The 27198-nt window shown below is 33.2% G+C and overlaps 1 protein-coding gene across 5 annotated transcripts in view; it reads right to left on the bottom strand.

Moving 5' to 3' along the window:
- The window catches only part of Rtnl1 (reticulon), a 34137-nt gene extending 9016 nt beyond the window's left edge, over nucleotides 1-25121 (bottom strand). Inside the window, exons 1-3 of one of the 5 annotated variants that reach the window (XM_070106332.1) lie at nucleotides 24992-25121; nucleotides 23168-24798; nucleotides 17638-17673 (exon numbers count right to left, since the gene is read on the bottom strand). In XM_070106332.1, coding sequence (XP_069962433.1) covers nucleotides 17638-17673; nucleotides 23168-24431 — 1300 coding nt within the window. In that variant the 5' untranslated portion in view covers nucleotides 24432-24798; nucleotides 24992-25121. Of the gene's footprint in view, nucleotides 1-878; nucleotides 1187-17637; nucleotides 17674-23167 lie in introns of those variants that run through there. The other 4 variants (XM_036375075.2, XM_070106333.1, XM_070106334.1 and 1 more) reach the window with 4 other exon arrangements.
- Nucleotides 25122-27198: the final 2077 nt, after the last annotated feature.

Genomic DNA, 27198 nt, shown 5'->3' with positions numbered 1-27198 from the left:
ATTCTATGACCATAGCTGTAGCTAATCATAAATAAATAGAAATATAGGTATTAGCTTCTTTCTCAAAAACTGATTTAAATTAATTCGTTTGTTATTATTTTCTTATCTTCTGTCATTTATCATTTCAACTTTCTGACCTGCTGACTATTGAAATAATTTTAGCTTTTTGCGATTACTATAATGCCTTGTATATAGCAAATATCATTGCAAATGAAATAAGCAACCGTTTAAGCACCTTAAATTTATTTGATACTTTTACTAACGAGCTCATACACACACACGTATGTACATATGTAGATATGTAAAAGTCGGATCTGTCTGCTCAGCACTCTTACTATCTGTTGCCAAGTGGCAGCAGGCGGGGTGATATGACGATGATGACGTCGACAGCGGCATCGTGTACACCTTTACCTTTACACATATCTACAAATACATATATTGGTACGTGCATGCGTGGCAAGCACAATTCCAAAAGCAAATCAAATTAAACCAATTCGAAAGTATATCATAAAAAGACAAAAACTGGTATAAGTAATGCACTAACAACAACAATAAAATTGTTACGGAAACGATAACGAAATTGATGGTTAGCAGATACGATCGCGTAAGTGGCATACGTAACGGGACAACAACAAACGTAATCACAGTGCTACACTTGAAGCCAAATGAACGTCGTTTCGGGCTACGATTCAACGTGAGTATGCAGATATGAAACGCTCGACGGTGAGTGGGGGCCACGTTGACAAAATCAACACATTACCGCAGCACAACAACAATGCGTTACGCGAAAGGTGACGCAAAAGTTTTTAAATTGTGGTGTTTTCAATAATTCATAGAATTTGCTGCTACTAAAGTTCTTTCCATTGGAACTGTATTACCTGGGCCGCGTTCGGGCAGTTTTGTGATATTGCCATTGGAGTTGGTGCGTGAGTAGCGCTTATTACCACCAGCCATTGTGTGTGCTGTTGTTGTTTATTTACGAAGGGATGCGCAGGACGTAGGGTAGTTGTATGGCGAATACACTTGTATGCCTTTTAATGGTGAGCGATTCTGGTTTTCGTCGCACTTGTGGGCACCAGAAGCAGTAAATTGCGTGTTTAACGTTAATAAAGCACACCTCTAACAAACTTTTTTCTATTATTATACTAATAAATTTTTTTTTTGGTTTCAGTAAAATTGTAATTAATACACAACTAACGTGGCGATTCTGCAGACCACCAGACGATTTTTTTTCACCGACGTACACTTGTAGACTAAACCAAACAGTGAATGGCACACGACGAACGGCAGTGAGCAGCCCACAACAGCGAAATACGGAACGCTGAAGAAATTCGAGACTGAACTCAAATGAAAGCTGAAGGAAAAAAAGTTGCTGCTTACGCTGTCAACCAGCTAGCTTGCTTGTTTGGAATTCGTAAGCGCGTTATTATGCCTCTGTAGTCACTGAGCTACCCGTTGCTCCTCCCTAACTCCCTTTCTTTATGCCCTTTTCGTGGCTTAACCGGCTGTTTCGCTTTTATCTTCATTTCGTCGTCGTCGTCGTAGTCAAAACTGCAACATGTCGCTGATGGCCCAACAAATGCTGAAACGGGTTTTGAGTTCGAAGTAATGTTGCTCAATTGGCACAGTTCTCACTCTTCTCGGTATTCCTTTTATTTCTTGCCCCCAGAAAATGAGTTTTTTAGTGGATTGTTTATTACTCGCTATTGCGACTCAGCGGGAGTATGAGCGAGTGTAAATAATTATGTTTTGCGTACGCTGGTGTAGCCTGTGTGATTACAGTGCGCTCTACTCAGTGAAAATTATTGAAAAATTCTGATAAATTCTGGAATAAATATTATATAAGTAGGGAGATCTTCAGTTCCAACCGGGTAAGAACTAATCATCTATTTTCCATTTACATATGCCCTTTATTTTACATAGTATTATTTATATCTCTGGCTCCATTTTCATTCGAAAATTATTTATAATAAAATTTTTCTGATAAATACGAAACTAAATTATTCCGACACATTTTTTTAATTTTTAAAAAATTTTATATTATTGGCCAGTTTTTTTTTTTGAAAATTATTTAATATTTATTAATATTTTGATTAGCCTTGAAAATAAATCGATAAAGTTTTTTTATAAATAGAAAAAAATAATAACTCAAAAACCGAAACAACTTAAATTAAAAGTTGTCTAAAGTTTAATCCTAAACTGCGAGAACTGATAGTATGTGTAATTTAGAATAGTTTCGTCTTGTTTTTAATTCAGAATTTTTGAAAGATATTTTTTTAAGTGAAAGTAAAATATTTTATGAAGCGTTTTGACCCACAGTGCACGTTACTTATGTATACCCATTTCCATCTCTATGAGCTCAAATAGGTAAAATTACCCACAAATAAATTGAGAGTAAAGATCGCTTCACATTTTAATTTTAATGGCACAAACAGTCACCGACGCAAAACCGTGTCCCGAATTAGCAACCAAAAGACCGTACGGTAGGATATCTGCGAAAATTGGATTTTTTCCGTAGAAACGAGTGAGCTGAGAGTGAGAGAGCAATCTTTTGCAACGCAGAGTTGCCAATCTCGATATTTTGTAGCAATTTAAAAATGAACTTGAATATATTTGAAATATTCTTAAAATAACTGAAAATCGCAGTTGAATACACTTATTAATAAATAGGCAACCTATGTGTGAAAAATCGTGTATACAGTATACAAATAGAACAATGGCAACATTGGTGAAATGAAAATTCTGCGTTGCAACTACGGGCATAACTTTTGACAAATTTGGTTTGATACGGGCGGTAAGTACGGAAGGGTGACTGTTTGGGCACTAAATATTAATAAACAGTCTTCAAGCATACGTAAGAAGAAAAATAAACTCTCCCTCTCTCCTTTTGTCTCGGTAATGTGGTACAATTAAGTATTGGATTTTTTTCCGTTGTGAGTTATGTTCTCATAAAAATCGCAGCTATTGAGTGGAAAGTATCTAACAAATATCTACTCAAGATTATTTTAGTCTTTGCTATCAATTAAGCTTACCTCAGTGCATAGTTATGCTCTCAGTCGGAAACGTATCTGCTTGTGCTCGCTCATTAAATTAAGAGTCAGCACGTAAGTCATAACAACATGAACTCACAAGTAGCGCCAACATACAAGTGAAGTAAGAAAATAGGCCGAGTCACCGCATTGCGACGTGTCACTGTGATGCCACTTTAGCCGCGTGGTCACTGCTGACTTCGGCTATATGGTCATCGCAAATTTGAGCTTTAAGCCATATGTGGAGAGTAACAACATAAAAAAAACATGCAATTGTAGCTCGTGAAATAATGTCTACAAAGTGGTGGGTGGGGTTCAGAATTTCAATACGTGTGATTCATTTGTGTTAGAAATGAGAAGGAGAGCACTTGTGAAATTCGCCAAAAAAATGGGGGAAACAAGTTAAACGATTAAAGTGTGCACAATTTGTTTTTTGGAAAGCGCGCTCGAGTTTGTACCGTGCGTCATACTGAGACCGGTATGGAAAAGTTTATGAGTAATTTGGTTTTGATAAATGACAACATTTAGTTGAACAGCGAGCAAACGTATGGCTAGGCCGTTGAGAATAGAGTAATGAGATCATAATAAATGACCTTCCCAGTTGGGAATCAGCCCGTACGATTTAATCGATACGTAAACTTAAATAACAAATTGAAAGAAAAATTAGAGAAAATAAATTTAGCTATCCTAGATATTGCACGTCATCTCAGAGCTTTCTGTTAGTTCGATATTGTCTCTGGAAGAACGCGCTCCAAAAAATATTGTTTGCATTTTAACGTTTATATTACGTAACGTTTTCACATCATCTTAAATAAAGTATATATTTTTCTTAGCAAATACGATTGTATTACAATCAAAGACAATTCGTCGATTATTGAGATTTTCAAATTTTTATACCATTTTTGCAGTAGGATTGGTCTTCTGCTTCGAAATAGGCTTCAGTTTCAGCGATTTCTTTCCTGTCAGTAATCTTTTGCGCTCAGAGACCAAAAAAAGTCGATGGAACCAGTTTCGAAAAATGCGGTGGTTGCGGGAGCGATTTCATTTGAGACAGAACTTCCGCATATCAATGTCAATATTTTCAAGATCTGTCCGTGATATCTTTGGTACTTTCAGCAGCTATATTTATCATCATCAAAGATTGGTGGTTTCTTATGTTCACTGCCGTATTAGAAACCGATTCCCACTGAATTAGCAATTTTCGATGCTCATATGGTCTCTACGTAATGCAGCAAACCATTGCTCGGTTTGTCATTTTTTTGTATTACCAGAATTTTGTTCATAAAAAATAAAATTCATTTTCCTCCAATATATCAAAACCTGAGTCCCTTAAAAATGTGTATCGTTTAAACCAATTTTTCGATACCTATGATATTAAAAACACTTTTTGATGGCTAGTTCTACCTACAAAACATATATATACATGCTCTCATAGGCACGAAATCAACATTTCGGAATGCCTATAATATCCGCCGATCAATAGAAAATAATAAGAATCGATCAACGATTATTACCGCGATGCCTCTATTACTGTTTTCTTTAACTTAAGACTTCTTTACCGCTACTTTTTCGTTAGACCGCAATTTTTGCATTGTAAAAACCCACCATCCACATAAAAATAGGCACAAATACTGGCCACAACAGTGCGGTCAATGAACGTCCGCATATAGAACCTGCATGTGTGAGCTCTGCAATCAATGTAATGATTACTGCAGCGAATGCTACAACGGCTAGGTGCAAGCTTACAATGGGGAGGTTAATGGCAGCACTTATCTCGTTGTAATTTATTGACGTTTACATGAAGCATATACTAACAATTTGTATTGGTTTTTATTTTTTTACTGTCTCGTAGACACAGATCTCATGATTATATGTATTTGGTGTGTATATAAGCGCATTTCGTACTAAAAATTGCGACGTAATTTTTATATTAATTTAAATAATATGAGTGATTTACTCAGTACATTTCATTATAGAACTCTACGGCTGATTCACTTGACGGCATTTTCGATTTGCGTCGAATAAATTTAGAAACAAAAATGCCGTGTTATTATTTGAACTGCGCTTTGGATATTCATTTGGTTTGTGGCCTTATAATTTCACACAAAATGACATCATAACCAAGCAAACGTTGACTGTATGGCCTGGATAATTCTGTGGGGTGGTTTCCAATTGCTAACGTAGTGTTTGTTTCTAGCCAACACGCACAAGCACATATTACTCTACGTATTAATGTATAGGCAGCGTCAATGGTATAGGAACACTATTCAAATACTTCAATTTTAGCAAATTCCTATAATTATAAAGTACTAAATCTGTGAGCAAAAAATAAATAAACTGATTCCTTACATATCAAGACCTTATTACAAAAAAAAAAAATTAGGTTTGTAAATCACATCTTACGAAAATTTATTTTTTTAGGCCACAGTAAAATAATATAAAAGCGTCAAAATGTATAACATACCTAGATAGCACCTCAATTGACAGAAAGAATTCAAGCCTGTTGGAGGATAACATTCAGACAGAAATAATTCTGGTAATATTAGACACAAAAATATTGGTCTTTAAAAGTTTATTACTACATATTGTTATTTAAATAAAAGCTGTACCCAAAACTAAAGTGCAGATAAATGTCAAATCGATGACGGCTATCGTCGAACAGCGTTTTTAGAAATCCTTTAAATTAAACATTAATTTTTTAAGTCAAGTTTTTTATTTTTTATTTATTTCTTATGTAGTTTTTTTTATTATTATTACTTGTTTTTATACCCTGAACAGGGAATATTAAGTTTGCCACGAAGTTTGTAACACCCAGAATGAAACATCGGAGACCCTATAAAATATGTACATACATATATAAATGACCAGCATGATGAGATGAATTGATTTAGATTTTCCGTCTGTCTGTAGATGTACGAACTAATCCCTCAATTGTTCAGCTTTCGATCTGAAATTTGGCACCTGTGCCTTAGTGAGGGAAAAACTGCTCATTGTTGGAACGGCCGATATCGGACCACTATACCATATAGCTGCCATACAAACTGAACAATCGGAATCAAATGCTTGTATGGGAAACTTTTTATTTGACGAGTTGTCTTCACGAAATTTGGCATGATTAATTTCCTAAGGCAACAATGTAATCTTCGAAGAAATTGTTCAGATGAGACCACTATAGCATATAGCAGCTATACAAACTGAACGATCGGAATCAAGTTCTTGTATGGAAAACTTTTTTATTTGAAGATATCTTCACAAAATTTGGAAAGAATCGTTATCTAAGGCAATAATAGAATCTCCGAAGGAATTACTCAAATCGAATCACTATACCATATAGCTATCATACAAGCTGAACGATCGGAATTAAGTGTTGCTAAGGAACCTTTTGTATTTGTGAAGGGTATTATAGCTTCAGTGCAACCGAAGTTAACGTTTTTCTTGTTTTTAATTGACAATGTAATAGGTCAGAGCAACCGGTTGCCAACTCGCATTAATTTCTATATTCATATGATAATGATTTCTTTACACAGTGAGGCTACGATATGTATTTATTCTTTGGTTCTGCTTTTAGCATTTTTTGTTTGATGACATAATTTGACTTTTTGCCAAATGCAAATGAATATTGTGCGCGTACAAATATTTTTAATTTCAATAATTTTTTAATTAAATTTTTTAAAATTAAGTGAAGAGCAATGAAATATTGACAAAAACAAGTGATGAAAAAGTTTAGAATAAAAGAATAAACTATAATATACCGAAGAATTCACTTTAAAAAATAATCTAGAAAGATATACAAATACATAGAAAAGACTCGAATTTAAATGTAAACACAAAACAAAAAAAAAATATACCAACAATTGTCTAATCGATTGGTTCTATCTAGGACTCTAAAAATATTCGAATAACCTGAAAACCGATTATTCGAATATCCGGTTTGTAACGGATCATATGAATACTAACAGAATAATACTATTCGAATAGTCGTAACATTGCTCCTATTCAAATAGTCATTCTACTGCGACTATTCGAATAGTTGCTTTGCTGCAGTATTTGAATAAAAGAAAATTGTTTGAAATCCCAGCAGCCTTTGTGCACAAAATATTATTATTGAATGTTTCACTTTTGTCAATAAAAATAAGAATATAAATGAACACGACTATTAGAATAGTAAATAGTCGACAACGCACGGTTAACCCGATAGTCTAAATTGGGCGATTAATCGAATAGTTGAGGACTAAGGACTATTCGGATAGTGAAAACCGAATATTATTATTCGAATAATGCCTTATCCGGTTAAACCAGTTAGTTGATTAGTCGAATACCAAGAGCTCTAGTTCTAACCAAAGCTCATTATTTAATTATATATTTTTTCGTATTATTATATATATTGCAAAGCATAGAATACAGAAATTCTTTAAATTTACTTTGATCGTTAGTGTAATTAAGTACAATGCCGGTTCTCTTAAGAGTGTCTCTTGCTAACGCATCGCGTAAGAGAGCGACACCAATTAAGCAAATTAAGAGAAAATCTATTAAGACAAAATGAAGCAGTAGAAGGGCAACAGCTGACGAAAAGTCAGAAGAAAACAATTGAATGCACCTGCCCTTAGTATTAAGCGTGTTTAGATACGTGGGGTTTTTAGTAATCAGTGTTTTGTGCAAACTCCATTACAGCATCAAATATTTATAAATGCATATCACTTTCAACAAAAATACTTACAAGACTCGCGATTGAGCGGTAAATCCTTCAGTTCGGAGAGGGTTTGCAATAAACCTTGCACGTGTTCCATGGCAGTTTATACAAGTATATGTTTAAAAATTACACTGAACGAATCCTCACTTTTTAATCACTTAGTTTGATATTTCGAATTTGGGTTTACGTCGTGGTAGCACCGCTAGCTAAACACTGAAAGAAAAACACCGAAAATTTCGAAAAAGAATTAAAATCAACTGGATACCTAACGCAACTGCGGGCGCTGAGAGTGTTTTCAAAACTGAAAGTAAAATTTATTTGTATGTTGTAGGAAGAGACGATTTGATGCGCGCGACGGCTATGGCAACCCGAACACATATCATTATCAACTATCCACTTAGGCGGAAAGATAAAGAACGACGACTGGACTGCAGACAACAAACCCAATAGCAATTCTGTTTGCTACAAAAACAAAGGTTATCAGTTTTACACAAATGACGCCTACACTCGTCATAGGCGAGGTTTAAATCGATCGCGACTGATACATATTCAAATGGGTTGAACGAGCAAAGATCGACAAACGTAGAGTTATATAATTAATATTGGTGAGGCATATTTTAGGGAGCGCTGAAAGACTGTCAACGACAGAAGCCAGCAAAATATTATAATACAACAGCAGTAATGTGAAATAAAATTTTTATACACAATTAAATTACGAATAAATACAGATCCGAGTGAATCTAATTTTTATTTTTTTTTTAATTTTTAATTCTCGTTTTTACTTAAATATTCGTATCCGTATAACGGGATTGTCGCGTGAAATATTTGTGCGTATGTACACCTTCGTTTCGTTATGTGGCAGACTGAAGGGCAGCGAGAGGATTTGCTTGGCTCGATCTATATTAAAAACAGCTCGTACACACTATTTTCCGCTCATGAGGAAACAATACAAGCGTAATATGAAATATACAATACGCAGCAGAATCGCATAATTTATGCCAACAGCAAAGATCAGTTTTTTTAAAATAGACACAAGCGAATTTTGACAAAATGTCAGCATAGAACCACGTCGAAAACGTAGTTTTTTATGAAAAACAGGACTTTTTAAAAATTGCGGCTCATGGTTTGCTTTTCGATATGTGCCCTTTTTCGCCACACATACACATAGCTTATCGTCTAACCCACTTCGAAGTACAACACTACACCCGTTATTCGCCACGAGTTATAATTATTTTATTATATTTTTTAAATATTGTCTGCAAATTGCATTAAATCACTGGAAATCACTTAAATCACAATTGCGATAAATTTAAGAGATTCGAAAAATTAATCTTACATGAACCACGCACAGCTGACGACTAGAACACGAACCTTAGCCAGACTACGATCGACACACACTAGCAACTCGTGTGCAGCAAAAAAGCATACAAATATACGCTACAGGGGTTGGTTACAGAATTGAGGAGCTGCTTGAAAAACTACAAAAAAAACAGCAACAGCAACAATTTCAATACGACAACGACACGGTGCGACTAGGGAGGTAGGTGCGCTACGAATACGCCGCGAAGGCGAAGATGAGCGCAGCGATGACAACTTTTGGGCGGTCGCAGCGATTTGTAATTCTGTTCGGCACTACAATTGATTTAAAATACTTTTCCGAATATGTTAGTACACCATAATGATCAGCAAGCGACAGAATGAGCAAAGTCAAGTAAGTAAACTATAAGGGCATAAAGCTATATAATATACTTATACCGTACATGATCACTAAAAAAGATCGTAATTTAACTGTCAGACAATTAATAACAACAAAAATATATAATTGTTGTACTATATCTATGATTTTTCCTATTTTTCAAATATGTGAGTACCCTTGTGTAAATAAAGAGGTTACTTGTAAATGCAAATGTAAACATACAGTACATAGATATCCACATACGTATGCATTTAATTACAAGTAAAAATATGTTAAACTGTATATGCAAAGATGCTAGGCAGGCAGTCAATCATAAAGAGAAGATAACCGGGGAAGTCAACTGTGCAGTCTGGTTTTCAATGCATTCGCATCACGTATGCATATTTGTAAGGAGAGCAACAAATACGGAGAAAAATATGAGCAGCAGCTCACTGTGGCATCCCTGAGCGCCAAGAGTTTAACAAAGAGAGGGCACGCACTCATTAAAGTTGACAGCGGAATCACAGCAAAAAGTCGGTTAGCTGGGCAAGCAGAGATACAATATCAGCAATGCAGTTGTAGGGTTACAACAACACAAGGTAGTACATTCGGTATTAGGCGTACACAGCACACCCTACAATCAGAAAAAAGTATATATACTTGTATATTCTTAGAGTAGCGTGCACAGGTAGACAATAAATCTGTAGGATTTTTTTTTAAATATTGAAATTAAGATGAGTTTATATTATACTGAGTTTCACTTACTATTCTTTCCAAAAATTCTTCCATATTAGATAGTGCAAAGTACAAGCAAATAGTGCAAAGCACGAAACATTTTGAAAACAAATAATACAAACTATTATTAGGTTCTTATCAACAGCTCGGCTGCGTTTTTCCCACTTTCAGTGGTTATCTATTCAAAGCAACACTGAAGGAAAGTCTCAAATTATTTTTATATTTTTTGTTTGAAAGAAAAATTTTCAGAAGATGGACCATAAAGTTCAAATTTACACAGGATATAATATTGACAATATTATGATAATATATCAGCACTTCAGAATAATCACATTTTGCTTAAATATTAATTTTTTTATTGTCAGTCAACTTTATTAAATGATTATCGCAGCTCTTTAGAAAAATGAAGCTGTTATAGTTACATAAATTCCGAAAGCAGGCAGTGGGACTACTACTAGCTATGAATGATCTAGTACGGTATAATAGTACTGTGAAGACGGTATTCACATTTATTGTGAATTTACTGGAGGGTCAAAACAAATGTAAAAGTAAACGCGCCCATTTCTCCTATATAGATACACCTAATAATATATATTACAATATTGCAGTGATCGCCACAGTTGGTTACAATGTCAGCTGATCAATGATCGTTCATATTTTGCTTAATTTGCCCATATCCTAACACTTTCCGTCATAAAAACTTACGTATCTACGAGTATATATGTATGTATGTAAATACATGCTTGCGGACATTATGTGATTTGCACAACTTTACTGTGATTTTGTAAAAAAAAAAAACAAAAAATAAATAAATGTCACGCTTGTTAGACTGACTGGACCGCGTGCGAAAAACGATAATGCCTGAAAAGCTATAATTAGACGGAACTACGTACAAGCGGAATGGCTAAAACTTAATATACAAACACACTTAGGTATACCTGACTGAGGCATTGTATTGTAGCAAATCAAACAATTAGAATTTGTTTGACATTTTTTAAGAACAAACTATAAGAGCATAACGTCTCTGAGAGCCCAGCAACATTTAATGAATGAATTGCGAGATAAGAGTCACCTCTCTAAAAAGCTACACAAAGAGATTGGAAAATATTATAGAGTGCTTTGTTTGCGTGGCTCGCAGATAAATTGTTAGATTTGAAATGCAGCAACGAACAAGTTCAAAGCGATAGAATGTTCGAGGACAGTGATGCCGGACTGTATTTGAATACAAATCATTGGTAAAGTACGCACTACAAAGACGAAAATTGAATGTATAATCATTGCCACTATCTGAAAATAATATCAAAATTTGAACTACTAAGTTTAATATTCATGTTTGTCCAGCCAATCAAGTCGTCTGAATCGTCTCAATCGGACGGACATAAAAGATAAGTTGCATTTTATTTAGGGTAATCATGTCTTTTCATTTACAACGTTTAAAATATAAAAGTAAATATATAAAATATATTCTTCAAGTAGAGAATAAACCTTTTCTATTTACAATCCCTATTCCTCAATCGATTCAAAAACTTGGTAGTTAAGAAAGTCATTTGATGTCAAATCAGAGAAAATTTTTACGAAGCTAAATGTTTATTGTGTAAGCCATTTCCTATTTCTCGAATAAAAAAAATTGAGAGATTCGCAATATTTAGAAATGTCAAGATTTTTATACTTGTCATAAGAGTTGAACTTTACTGTGGAAGTTCGATAAAACAACCTATATTGGCTAAGCATTTTTATAATTCAAGCTGTAAAAGAAATTATTCTTCCATAATTATCAAACTATGCAAATATATCAAAGAACTTTCAAAAATCTTCAAACATTTTAGTATATTTAGTTTTTACAGGCTTGAAGTTGGTTGCTTATTATTATTATTATTTTAAATTAAATATACATTTAAAACTAAGCGCAGTTGTAACCAATTAATTAAGAGAATTATCACATTTTAATTAATATTTTGATTTGAGTAGTTCAATTAATTTATCTTATGCTAATTGCTCTGCAAATAAACATCCAAAATGAAGTGGTATGATTATGTTATACGCTTAACTTTACCGTTACTTTATTTATAAGTTTAAAAGGTGTTTTAATTTGAAAGTTAAAATACATTCATCTCAATGCATAGAATTTCATGTAATCTAGACATACATACATAAATACATATATAAATACAATTTACATTTGTCGCGAATAAACGATAAGAGCAGAATGTGGTGAGAAAGTGCATAACGATATTTATTTTTAGCATTTTCGCTTATCTTAAATCCTTATTTCTGCAATTGTATTTTTACTGGTTTTCACTTTTTATCGCTGTACTTATATTCGTACAAAAATGGTACAGTAAACAAAATTAATGTTGCTCGCTGCCGTTTTCGTAAGTAAGTGCAAATTAATTCAATTACATACAAGCACGGCAAACAAAAAATGATCTCATCCCACCAGTGAGACTTTTTGTGCTGTCAATGTAAATAATTTGATTGAGAATACTTTTGCGTATCAGTATTTCAATACGTGTGAACATTGAATTACATATACCTATGTTAATTAGAATATTTTCGAATATGGACAGAAATTGAAGTTTGAAAGGTGGTAAGTTTAATATAAATTTACATGTACTATAAAGTAGGATTTGAGAATAATAAATAAATTATGAAGTTACTTAAAACAAATTTTCACGTAATACATATTTTTTGTACGACGAAGTACGCTTCAGAGTTGAGAGTAACATTTGATTTGTTCGAGAAATTGTATATGAATATTGTATATGGTTCAATGTAAACCTGCTTTATCATCCATATAAATTTTACGTTTTTGGCCTTATCCTTTGTGGAATTATCGCACGGTTATTATATGGGATATAGAAGTTTATTTTCAAATATACAAAATACGATTCCGTAAACTTTGACTCACAAATTCTATAAAGAGGGACCTTCCATTAACAAAAATTGTAAACATTTATGCCCGACTCAACTTAGAGTTATTTAGCTTGTATAAATGGTTCGATCCCGTTTATAAGAATTGCGAACGTAATAATTAAGATATCTGAATTTATAACACCCGTCAGTTTGATTTATATAATCTACACCAATATGTACAAATTCCCAGACAATATTTATTTTGTTTAAACAAAGCTTGAATTATAAAATAAACTCAATTTGCTACTGACTAAATTCACCAATTTAAAATTAAATCCGTTAACATGACTTAAACCTTGAAACAATTTCTATCGTTGCCTTAGCGTATTAGCCATAGCTATAAACTATCAAAGTCTTTTGACTTTCATCTAATTTAGAAATTATTCGTGACGAAATCTCTGTTATTGGTTTTTACAATGGAAACAAGTGAATTTCTGTTAAAACATAAGAGTTTGCCGAACATAATTAACAATCCAGGTTTGGTGAATTTCATCGAAACCGTACCCTGTACAGGAAGACCACAAGTAACGCCATAAAACATCACGTCATATTTTTTTTGTTAGCTGTAAAATTAGAATAAGTGAGTTCGTTAACATAATATTTGGCACCTCCAATTAAAAAGCTTTGCGAACATCTTCGTCTTCAAATCACAATTTGACACTGATCAAATGTAATAAGAAAGAGTTCCGAGCCAATTAGGGACAAAAGATGAGAAGCGCTCGAAAACACAGCAATTGGACGGAAAAGTGTTTGCTTTTGAAATTTAGCAACATTATTAGAGAACTGAGTGCGATGTGAACTTTCAATTATTTAAAGATTGTTTATTTAACAATATAATAGTCTTTACTAGAACTAACTCTACAAATTATAGAACTTTTAGATTAAGTAATGAATTCGAAATTAAATTTTTTAAATATTCATGGCAACTAATATTTTCCGTTATTATTTGGTCTGTACTTGATCCATTTGTTGCATGTTGCGTCGGTAGCAAAAACAAAAAAACTTGTTACAATATAGGACAGATTGTTGAGGAACAAATCATTCAAGCATAAATAAAAGCACTTGTGTGTTCAGTGGGTGAGCAACTCAAATAATTCGATGCCCATAAATGGGTTTTGAAGTATACAAGTAAAAATCTACATAACTGTCTGCTCATATCAAGAAAAACTTTCAATAAGGTATCATTTAGACATTTGAAAGAAAAAAGTGTTTAGGTGGAAAGCTTGAAAGGAGAAGGTGTATGCAGATTATTAGATTCATTGCGGTTAAAAAGCAATACAGGGGATTACGAAAACACAGTATTTAATATAATAGAAAATAAAATAGAAAAAGTACTAAATGTGTCATCTGAGTGGGCGCGCTAGACAAAAGGTCACCTTTTAGTATTAAGACTGTTTTTTTCCAACATATTTGCAAGATGAACACTAACTTCTTGGCCATCCAAATACTTAATAATAAAAAAAGGCAACCCTCAAATTAAATTCAAAAAGCATTTAATTCTTTCTGAATGCAATATAATTAAGAGCAATCCACCACAAGTTCCATATGGATAATTTTCGCTAAAAAAAAGCTACGGAGCTTCATGGCTCAAGTATGTACCTGTTGTGCATTTACACCGACATTCTAGAATGCAACCAACGTCATCGGCCACGAATTGGACAAAGGCAAAAAACGAGACAATTGAGCTAGTAAAATAAAAAGCTTGTGCAATGTTAGAATGCCAGTCGTTGGCATCAAAGTATAATTGTAAAATTAAATAAATAAATGTATATGTTTGAGTGCAGGTAGGGGCATGCATAGCGACGCAATGATATTTGCCTTACAAAATTGGTGGACATACAGACAATACATACATACATATATATATATATATGTATTTGTATTTGTATATATATAAGTACATATATACCATAGTAAGTAATTCAACGGAGATCTCCGTTTCACAATACATGCCGTTAGTTGAAGGGCTATGTGTGAAAGTCAGCCCTTGGAGCTGTTCTATTTAGCAGCAAATTGATGATACATAGATTTTTGCTATACATACCTCATCTGCATGTAAATATTTACAAGTAATTTTACTGGGATATAAGTTAATGGGCATTTCGTTCCAAAGTTTACTCAGCAATTAAAACAAAAAGTATAACAAATATGTTTACAGGCATTTTACTAACTGCCATATACCGGTGGTGAGGATATCCGAAAATACAGGAGGTCTAGGCTAATATTATGTTTATATTTTATTTGAAATTTTTTTAAATACTGAATTAAAAATAATTTTAGATGAAACTTTTACAATTTTGTCTTGGATGTTGAGAAACATTGTTCAAATGAACGGGCCTACAAATTTTAACACGTCACCGAAAAGCTTATGAATTTTACGAGTAACCTTAATTAAACTCGTTATTAGAAAATGAGAAATGTTATATGCTGCTATTTACAACAACAAGAGTAGTATAAACCTGTATCAGAGCTGGAAAGAGCTCAAACATTCTTACCCACTAACGACTGTCACTCGGGTAGGATTCTTCAAAAATATTTGGAGGAATGTTTTCTGCACTACAACAAAAACTGAAAAAACTAGTGCAGCATATCGCCGGAAAATGCTGAGAACAAGGATCGTTGTAGTTACAACGGTTATCGTAATCCTGCCTATGGGCAATTCATTCAAATATAATTACCGAAGTCATCAAACATAACAATGATGGAACACCCTGTTATCAAATGCTCCACCTCAAGGTTTTAGTTTGTAATATTTATGTAAATTCATACCTACATCTGTACATACATACATAAAATGGTAGTCTACCGTATACAAAGTAAACAGACTTTGTCTAGTACTAAAAACTTTCTTCTTGTTATTTTTGTTTGGACAGACATCGAATACGATGTGTCCCATTGGCGGTGGTGAGGTAGATATTTAAAACTTAATAAAAGATTCACACAATCTTGTGGGCAGGATAGCAAAGGTGGCGCCAACGGAAGCGATTCACATGCAAAAAAAAAACAAATAGGTTCACTGAGAGACAAGCCTGCGGATTCGCGGTTGCAACTGTGGTTCATTGAACTCAATATATGGTATGTAAGTAAATAGTGGTTATTTATTTAGTGTTTTTGTTATAAATATTAGGTTTATAAAAGTTTACAACCGATTTAAAAATACAAAAATTAAAATAAAAACTAAATTTAATATTCTTATCTAGTATTAGCCTAATTCATGTCCTTGACTCACCCGGGTAAAACAGAAAGAAAATAGTACATTGCAAAAATAGTCATCGAATGACCTAGGAAATTCAAAACGATTGTATTCTTTAAAGTGGCAATTGAAAACGATGAGCTTTCCAAAAGTCTCGTTGCCTTACAAAAACTAACAACTTAAAGCGCCCAACAAACACTCAACCAATAGATTTCCAAAAGTGTAGCTGGGTTATTAAAAAACGAAAAACAGAAACAAGGAGGAAAAAAGAAAAGTCCTTCCTACGTTGCAAGTTGAAAGAACTCAATCCATGTACATACATGTATATGTATTTGTAAGTCGAGTAAATGCTTTCTATAAATTGTTAGGCACTATATGCATACATAACCTCAAGCGTTTTTGCATAAATAATCAACTTATATAAGGAAATATGCAACATTTTTTGCGAAATCTGGTATGATTGCAAAATAGAGTATTATATACATATCTACTTTTAGGCGTTTAACAATAAACAGCATAGGGTAGCTAAATTCGAATAATCAGACTTTTCTTTCCACAAAACAATTGTGATTAGACATATTTACAAATACAGTGTAATTATTATAAAGATACTATACATATGTATGTACATAAATGAAGTCTCAATAATATGGAACTCTTCGATCCTTCTTCTAAATTCAGTATACTACTTTTCTTGAGTATATTTGTTGATCAGCCAAATATCGCAGTAAGAATGGACGAGAAGTAATACAAATTGAATTATCCGCTTCAAAGACAGCCGAGCCTGCATAGCCGGAACCCACCCAGATTTCTAATGGGCGATTCACATACAACTTTCCTCGCTTTGCTTGACAATTCATACTTTAATAACGAAGTGAAGAAAGCATAGGAAATGTTACAATGAACGCGTTACTTTCCGTGCTTTTCTCAAATAAAATTATGGTGAGTGTTGCTTGGCAAAGCGTAAAAAGAAGGTGTTTTTTTTTGCTTTGCTTCGCCTGGATGTGGACAAACTGATACAAAAGAAAATGTCTTAAGTAAAATGAAGCAAAAGTTGTATGTGAATCAGCCATAACTGGCCAAGGACTGTAAACCGTAAGTGTTTCTCGAAATTTTTTAGAGAATGCCTTCTGTCAATATAAACAAAGCAAACAAATTACAGTATTAATATTTCTACATAATATATACATATGTACATAACATACATATATACTCTCACTAGATTTACTCTCGCTAAAAGTTTGTGCCCGAAAACGTTAAACATAAGAAATTTGTGTTGCAATAGTTAAATCGAGCTGATATACATATACGTTTCAATTCGCACATATTTGCAGTTTCAAACATTTTTTTGATTTGTTGTTTAGTCATCGACCGCATTTCCTTATGCCGCAAAATTACTTACCACGTGGATGTAAACGTTCCGGCTTGAACCAGGCATCTGAAATGTACATATTGATTTTTTTACTTATACTGACTAAAGTTAGTAGATATGTATGTGTGTTGGAAATAATTAATTTAAGTAATTTAGCGCAATATAATAAATATTAAGTAGGTGAGAGGAAAGGTATATTATTTAAAATAATTATACATATGTACATACATATATATATAAAATTATATATGTTTTTATATATAGATAAAATTGCAGTATAATATTTAGTAATAATTGCTACACATTACACGAGTGTGATTTCATTTAAATTTTCAAATCAACTATTTTCTATGTAGTCAGAGGTTGCTTGCTTAATCTGCTCAAATTTAAAGTCTTTAATGGTGTTGTAACAAAAACTATAATATAAGTATAATTTTTAAGAAAAAGTTGGGCTCAGATTTAAAATTAAATAGAAATAACGCTGAGAAGCACAAAGTTAAAGATCTTTCACCAAGAGGAAAAAATATAACATCAATAAATGAAAGCATGAAAAATAAAGAAAAAATCTAGCGTTACGAGACGAAGGAGGCAGGTGTAAGTGCACTAATTGTTGTTACAGCACATACCATACTATCTAATGTAGGTTAGGTACAGGGAAAGGTGAACTTATATATATTTATATATACATATAAATGTATATATTAATATTAGTAGCTATGGAAGTACAGCGCAGTGTGTGAAAGAGAACCGTACGGCATATAATGTAAAGGCATTGTATATGTATTAATGTAATGTAGGTATGAATGTATGTGTGAAGTTGAGTAGTTTTGAATGCATATTTTGACTTACGGGGATCTAAAAGCGAACAAATCAATGGATGTTGCTTGTAAACGCCATTCCGTGCAATTTCTCCGTTCGAATCCATTTTTCAGCAGACGCGTTTATTAAAATTTCTACAGATTTAACTATTGAAATGTTTTTATCCTTTGTGTTTAAAATATTAAAATAGAATTTGTATCACAATTAAAAAAAAACATGAACACGCTAAAAAGTAGTACAAATACGCATTTGAACAGGCACGAATTAAAAGGAAAATTTCCTCGTCGACTGTCAATAATAGCAAAACAAAATTGTATTACGTCTGCGTTTTCGAATTTTTTCTACGTTCTCAATTCTTTAATTTAAATAAATTTTTACTTTGTCAGATTTTGAAAAGGTAAATAATGAATTTATTCACTTTTTTGTTGTTTATGTGTAAAATTATTTCGGAACGTCACCATTTATCGGTTTGTACGCATTAAAAAAATAACAAAATATCCGCTATTAGGTTTCGCTGCACCAAGTCGTCTTGCAAACTACCTCACTCTGAGCTGAGCTGCCAACTCTCAAGTAACTGAATTCTTCGCCTTTGTCCTGCCAAAATTTTACCACTACCTGCTACTTATAACAACAATGAGCCCAGGAAAGGCCTGCGCATTGCCTGTGCGTTAACAACGAATAACATTCGCTTTGGAGACTCTCCAGATTCGACGTACATTTTTACCTATTTGTTTATATTTTACTTATTTATGCATATATGTACATATGTTTACGTTTTATATACTATATGTTTCAAGACCCGGCGCCTGCTTCAGTTAATACCCGCGATGGATAACCGCGAAAAGGCAGGGCATTTGAACTGATACAAAGTAGACAGCAGGGAAGTGAAAATGCTTCCGATTCGTTAGTTGTTTTGTTGTACTTAAGTTCGGTTGATTGGGCACTCGTACAGTTTGTGGCAGAAGATTTGCCTCTTTATGTCTACAATATCGATTTTCAACTAGGGTATGTAGAGTTTTCGCTCTTACTAGTTTTCCGCAATTGCATTTCTGTTATGATAGTTACAAGCAACAAATACGATTTTCTCAGTGGTGTGCAGTGTGGTGAATAGTGGCCACTTGTCCTTATCGAGAGGTGGATTATGCGCATATTGTGCGATATTTGGCACATGCTCAGTGTTTGGAAAACAGCAAAAATTCATATGATTATAAAAACCGGAATTTAATGGAAAATAAGCATATTTACTCATTCATTGTGCCATAATAGCGTTTTCTAGTGTATCTAACTGATTGAATTTATATGCATAAAGTACTTATAGGATTCCTTACTGCAGCAAATTGGTGGCGCCACACCCTTTTTAATACCTCCTAACAACAAATGACGAGTCAGAGACCCTGCCAAAAATCTTCTTTGGCGACAGCCTACTTCATAATAGTTTGTCAGTAATATATTTATTACGCCTCAGAATTCAATGGAAATTAATTTAAAAGTTTAATAATAAATTTAATTTGTAATTATAATATATAATTTAGTTTTTAGTTAAAAAAAATTCGACTTGCAAAGCTTTTGTAAATATTTTTTAAACTGAATTTAATTATTATTTTTTTGGTTTAAATATTTTAAACAAATCTTAATCCAATAATATTTAAATTTAATTATGTCTTTTCATTATTATGTTTCTATTAACATGATATTAATTTTTTTTCAAATTTGGACTGATAGCAATTCATTATTTTGGTTCTTGTCAAATTTTTGAAAATTTACGTTCGGTACACTAATTAAAACCAAAACGCTGCTATTTATTTAAAATTATTCCTTTTAAATTATAAATTCGTAATATTCATTGATTTTATTTTATTTTATTTATTTCTTATTTTAATAATTTACTTAATCAATTATTGTTTTGTATATAATGAAGGAAATACTAATTTATTCAAAATTTGTCTTATTTTAATATTTATTCTTTTGTGAATTTTGAATTTCATTTAATATTTTTATTTTTTTGGTATTTTAATTATTAATTTAGGTTATTATTTTTCTGATTTATTATATGTTGTAAACTTTGCATACATTATATTAATCTTGCTTTACATTGCGATAAGTTAATTTTAGCCAGGAAGCATTTCATTCCAATTTCCGCCCAAAAGTGATTGACCAAGGCGAAGCTACACAGGAGTGATCAATCAATCGATTACCAGCCCAACGCGATCTTTTACATACCAAGTGGCATCGAACTAAATGCATTTTCTGGCAGACAAAGAAAATTCCCGTGCTTTAAAAATAAAACCATATACAATTAAAAAATGAGATAACAAAAACACATTCTTCTGATGAGTATACAATCTGACTGACGCTGAGGTTTATTTTAAGAACTCAAGTGAAGGCTAACAATGCTGAGTCTTAAGTTATAAGAAGACAATGTCAAGTTTAAAACAATTTTTCACAATAATACTTTATTAATTATTAAGACATTTTGCGAATATATTCTTGGAACTATAATCGATGGTTATTATGAGTACCTATTTACACACACAACTTCATAAGGAAACAATATAGCTTAGTGACAGCATTAAATACATAAGCAATGACTGCAGGATTGCACACCCTGTATACCACTTAGATCATCATTAGCCAATATAAAAGACCAATAAACTTTGTGCCGGCAAAAATACACCAAAAAAAAGAGAAGCAAAATATTTTTCAGCGCTTTGCAATTTTCCTAACATTTTGGACAGTTTAATCATTAAAATTTCGCAAACTTTTTCGTTTAACGCTGTTTTTGCTATTCTATACTTGTACCTCTGAATTCTGGTCATTACTCATGACAATTGAAAGGAAAGTAAAAGATCAGTTAATACATAGTGCGCACATAACACATAATAACTAACAAGTATCCCCAAGTCATCATCATATTGCCGGAATGTATGAAATTTCAAATATAATGTATGAGTTTGTGTACACACACTAACAATATAGACACGTAGTTGCCTATATACGGGCATGATGTACTTATTGTGCGCAATTCAACAAAATCTATGTACACAAGCACGCACATATGTATGTATGTACTTGTGGTATGCCATGGATAGTAAACGTAGCTGGAACATGGATATAAATTTTATATGTACCATATTTTGTGTAACATCATTTGCCATACACTTCATATACAACAGTAATGCCAACAACAAGTAGTCACTTTTATATGTATATGTAAATATGTATATTTAAGTCTCTCTGCGGGCTTAGGTCGAACTGTGCTCCTAAATTCCTTATTCCTCTTCTCATAGTCTATGTACCATACACTACAAAACAGAAACAATGGTGTTATTGCAAGTTATAGCAAATAGCAAATTAAAGAAGATTTTTATTTATTCTTCGTAGTAGGCTTCGAGCTCTGAACAATCGCATACGGAGCGGTGCGAACGCGCAAGCACACTTAGCTACATCCAAATCTATTGCCAATCTGCCTTGCCTTCTATACTTATATGTACATATGACGCGCAATATACATACTTACATATAAGCACCTAGTATAATTTTACTTTACTGATTCATCTTATCTTTTTTAGATATTACACAGGTGTACATACATTACCCACATACAGTTGGTGGCATGAATAGAAGGATTTATATGCAGTTACACATGTGTAAAAATGCACTTGACTGATATAAAGTTAGCATGATGAAATAAATGAATATGCACTGATTAGTTATTAACATAGGTATATGTGCATAAAACATAGTAATATGAAAATCTCAGAGTGAAACCAACTGGACCGAATGAATGGCATGCTTGTGCGTGTTGCCGTGCAGACAGCCCACATTTACCCGGCCGCCTTTAAGCCCGCTCACGACTGCTTGTGAAAGGCAGTGCCAACCGACTGAGGAAAGAAACGTAAAAAGCAATATATAATTAAAAAAAAAAAGCGAAAAACAAAGAATTAAAATAAAATAAGAAAACATTAAGTGAGTCATATGCCGGTGACGGTTTTGCTCAATCGGCATTACTATGCAAATGACAATTCATATTGCAGAGTAACTATCAATGCCGGAATGGCATACAGTGGGTGATAAAAGCATATAATATACAAAAACATGTCTAATTATTACATACAAAAATAGCGAAAAATGCAGTTAAGCTTTATTGCGTTTGCCGGTCGGCACCTGACTTTAACCTTGCGGCTCCCGCATTGAATGTGTGAAGAAAAGTATGTCAATGCAAAGAAAATGATGGCAAAAGAAATTGCCATTTCTTTGCTTATCTGGTTCTTCCATAATGGCATTGGTTAATTCAGCAAGGATAAGTGCGAATACAACTGGTTAGAAACATATGACATCATTTCTACAAATGAGTTAACACTACACACGATATATTGTAGTATATGTATGATGAATTGGCTTTGTGTATTGTGGCAAACGTGGCTGAAATAGCGACGACAATACCAAAAAATCAACGCAAAGTAGCCGACAAAATTTAAATGAAATTAACAATTAAACAAAGATGTATGAATAGTTACGAAAATATGAGTAAATACGTATAAAACAGTGTGTATATAAATTAACATACAATGCTTGTGCGAACGCAATCATTAAAAATGAGTGACTCACAAAATTGTTATTAAAAAAAATCAAAACATATAGCAATATGTATTCAAAAAATATGCATATTTTTCCAGTTTTCCCTATTCATTCAAGCACAAGACAAGCGAACAATCTAATTAGAATATTATAGTTTACTCACCCAATCCATATTTGTAGAATATTTCTTCGACGGAGACAATCTTTGGTTGATCCAAATGTTGATGAGATGGCTTGCTCTCCTTTGGAGGAACTGGTGGCGCTGTTTTAGGTTTGACTACTTCAGTTGTATCTTTGTTGTATGTTGTAGTCGAAGCGAGCGGCTTAGCAGCAAAAGGTTCACTAACTGCGGCTGGCTTGGGTGCAGCTGCAGCTGTGGCACTTGCTACGGGTAACGTTGCTGAAGATGTTGCCTTATTAGTGTTGTCAGCTTCTTTAATTTCTTCGATTTGAGAGTGTTTGGGTTGTGAAAGTAGTGATGTGGCTTCCTCTTCTGCGTCTAAATCAGTGATAGGCACCGAGGCGGTTGCTGTTTCAACCTCAGCCGCTGGTTTGGTAACCTTTGGTTTAACTTGGAAGTCAGGGGTTGAAGTTCGCTCGTCTTTGAAATCACCAAGCAAATCTTCAGAAGATATAAATTTGTCATTATCCTGTTCTTTTAATGCAGCCGTTACTGGATTCTTCTTTGCCGGTGACGGATTGCATGACAAAGAAGGAGAATCAGTGTCCGAATCTTTGTTGGAGACAGATGCAGAATTAAAAGATTTGCCAATTTCAAGATCATCATCATATAGCGTTGTAGTAGTTGAAGCAGGTGCAGTTGGTGCAAAGTGTATTTCAAAATCTTCTTCGAATGGTTGCAATGGAGCATGTTTTTCAGCCGCATCACCGACACTAAAATTTAGCAAATCAGCTTCCTTAACTGCATCCTCAGCAGGTTTGTTTGGTGTAACCGGAACTGCTGTAGGCGCTGATACCTCAACAGTTTGTTTGTTTATGTCACCGGCACCACTAAATAGGCCACGTTCCGCGTTCATAAAATCGTGTACTCCCTGCTTTGTGTCATGTTGTAGTTGTGATCCAAAGGAGTGTAAATCCTTGGATGCATTGGTCAGAAAATCATCAAAATCGTGTTGTGCGAATTTGGCATCCAATTGCTCCTGCGCCTCCTTCGCACCGGCAGACATACGCTGTACGAATGCTTGGGGGTCAACCTGTTCAAAATCAATGCCCTTTTGTTCGTTGGCGAAGTAGTGTTCTGTGTGTGAATTATCATCTTGTGCGCCCGTCGAAGCACGTCCACCGCCTCCACTCAACAAATCATATGTTGCATTTGTTGCTTGTTTAGCTACATCTGCAGTGTGAGAGAAGACATCCTCTGCAGTAGCAGCTGCTTCCTTCTTCAAATCGGCAAAATTAAAATCCATTTTGTTTTAAATCAAATTTGGACTGAGTTAAATTTAAATCACTAACAGCTTGTCGTTAACTATTTTCTAATAGTCAATTCAATTTTTTCTCCAATTTTGACTTTTTACGTATATATTCAAATTTTCCCCAGTGGAAAACTTTTTACTTTCTTATTAGTCAGACTTTTGCGTTCCAGAATTGTTTGTAGTTATCACAATTTTACTTCATTTGTTTTGTTTTTGACACACTGAGACAATTCTGTGAGTGCCACTTTAATCAGTTTTTTATATTTTCACTGCAAATCAATTTTAATTTTTTCTACTAACTCACGGTATAAATTTTTCTCCAGCTCACTCGCCCCAACGTTGTTGCAATTTCAAGAACAAACTGCAAATGAAACACAAATGTAGAGGAAGTACATAAGATTTCTTGCAGCCGGGGTGCTCTTTACTGCCCACTGGCGATGACACTCTTTGTTGCTTTCTCGCTTTAACTCGCGTATCCAAAAAGTTTGCGTCTTCCTCTCCAGTAGCGCAGTCGGTCAATTGGAATGAATTTCTATTACTATTTTTATATTTACCTTGTATGCAGGTGAAGTCTAAAGCGCTAAGGTTTGGTACTCTATACTTCTTAATTGAAAGAAATTGTTTATTTCAACAAAGCTGAAAATCTTCATTTAAAAAATATTTTAAACTTTTACGAAACTTTTTTGTGCGACCGAAAGCTTTTCTTACGCACTTCCTTTTTGTTTTGGAAATTCATGGAAAAATTGTACTCAGCTGTTTGGAAACCAGTGTGCTAAAGCGTTTTTCTTGTTAAAACGTATATTTCTTATTAGCCGTATCAGAGAATGTAAACAGAGAACGTAAATGAATAGAGAAGGAGCAAATGTTAAATGAAATCTTTTTGAGTACTAATTTGTAGTTTCAGATGAGGGAACATCGAAAAATATAACTTCGAAAAATAAAAATACACCACGCAATGTGCGAAATGCTATAAATAGACACAACGAATATTCCTAAATGAAAAATCGTTGCGCATACCTATTTAGATTTATGTTTTCAATTTCTATGATATGACAAATTTATAATTATGAAAAGCCTTCTGAATTAAAAATCTGTATTACCGGTGAATACCCCAGAATTCATAATAAAATAAACATTTAATAGGCAATTTTTCCAACTTATGTATGTGCGTTGCGTGAGTAATTGCTTATTCATTTACATTCTCTGATTTAATGAAATAATTCATTAACATTCTCTGACTTGTCCATGGCATCGGAATAATTGTTTTAGCAACATTATTTCAATTGGATTGAATCCAAGGATGACATTATTTGTAGTGCATTTCATGTATTTTATTTATATCAATACAATACAAGTAGAAATCTATAATATTTTTAAGCTGAAAAGGAAAGAATCAATTGAATATTTTAAGTAGACCTTTTAAATTTTTTATGTTGTTGATTTAAGTTTAAATGAAAGCATAATATCTTAAGGATGTTGTGTCTAAAATTCAAGTCGATTGGAGCAAAATCGACAAATTTATAATTATTTTTTAAGCTGTTTTTATGAGCGTTTTACACCTGATTTTAAAACTTTAATGATTTTCCCCAACAAATCACATTTTCAAAGCTGGTGCCTTCATAACTTCAAAACTACTGCCCCGATCATTTTGAAATTTTTAACGCTAATTTATGTACATCATTTGTAAGGCAACGCCGCAGGGTTATTTGAAAACTTATTAATAATTTTTATTCACAAAAAAAAAATTGCGTTATGATTTCAAAGTGTTCCTAAAAAATGGAATATTAAAATTTTGAAAAACCCTCTCAGCGTTACCCGGGAAGAACTATTATCTAACGAATTAGCCCTGATTCTGCAATTTCGGATAATAATAATAAACCCTCGATTTTAACGAGACATATTCGAATAATTACTGCAATTGGCGAATTTTTTAATATTTATTCACTTAAATTTTACATAACATTCTTCGAATTTTTAACTTTAATTTACCGTTCATTTTAACCCAAGCCTACTAGATTATTTAAATTTTATTTTTATTTATACGGTATTTCTTTTTCCATCATAATCAGAATATGGATTATTAGTTTTAAAAAAATGCATGTTTTTTCAATAACGTGATTCCTTACAGTATAAGTATTATTTTATTCGACTTTTCCATAAAATTTCAATTTCACTTATTGCAATGGGTTGATATTGTGACGAACATGGACGATAGAACAAAATCGAACAGACAACAAATTTTCAGAAGCAGCTAGACAGCGAATTCATAGTTGCCAGAATGTTTAAGAGGCGAGGGTTGCCAAATTGTGCAGCACACAGAGTTCTAGTTACAGTGTTGTCGAATAAGAGCAATTGAGACATAAGCAAGAAGTGGTAAGCTCGAATAACGAGCTATAAGTGTTAAGTTGTTGGAATTAAAAATAAAGATAAGTATATAACCATTAAATTGGGACTTTTATTTAACAATCCAGTGATCGAACTCAAGAGTGAGTTACAAGAGAAGAAATCCGTTACAATATGTAACTTTCTGTGGATCCCATTCGCAATCATGAGAATTAGAATGTTGATTTTCTTGCGTACTCCATTTATACGTACCGGCATTTCAATCCTCCCTATTGTTTGTAATTTGGAAGCACTGATGGCGTGATAAATTGTTTATACAGTTTTTTCATTCACACTCATTGTCAGAACCGTTGCTTATTGTTGTGTGAAAGCGAAAATGCGGAGATGCGATAATGGAAAGTAGGCATTCAATATTGGA

The sequence above is a fragment of the Bactrocera oleae genome, chromosome 3, assembly GCF_042242935.1.
Source record: "Bactrocera oleae isolate idBacOlea1 chromosome 3, idBacOlea1, whole genome shotgun sequence".
Classification (NCBI taxonomy): domain Eukaryota; kingdom Metazoa; phylum Arthropoda; class Insecta; order Diptera; family Tephritidae; genus Bactrocera; species Bactrocera oleae.
The sequence above is the reverse complement of the archived record's forward strand: the minus strand, read 5'-3'. Positions and strand labels throughout refer to the sequence as shown.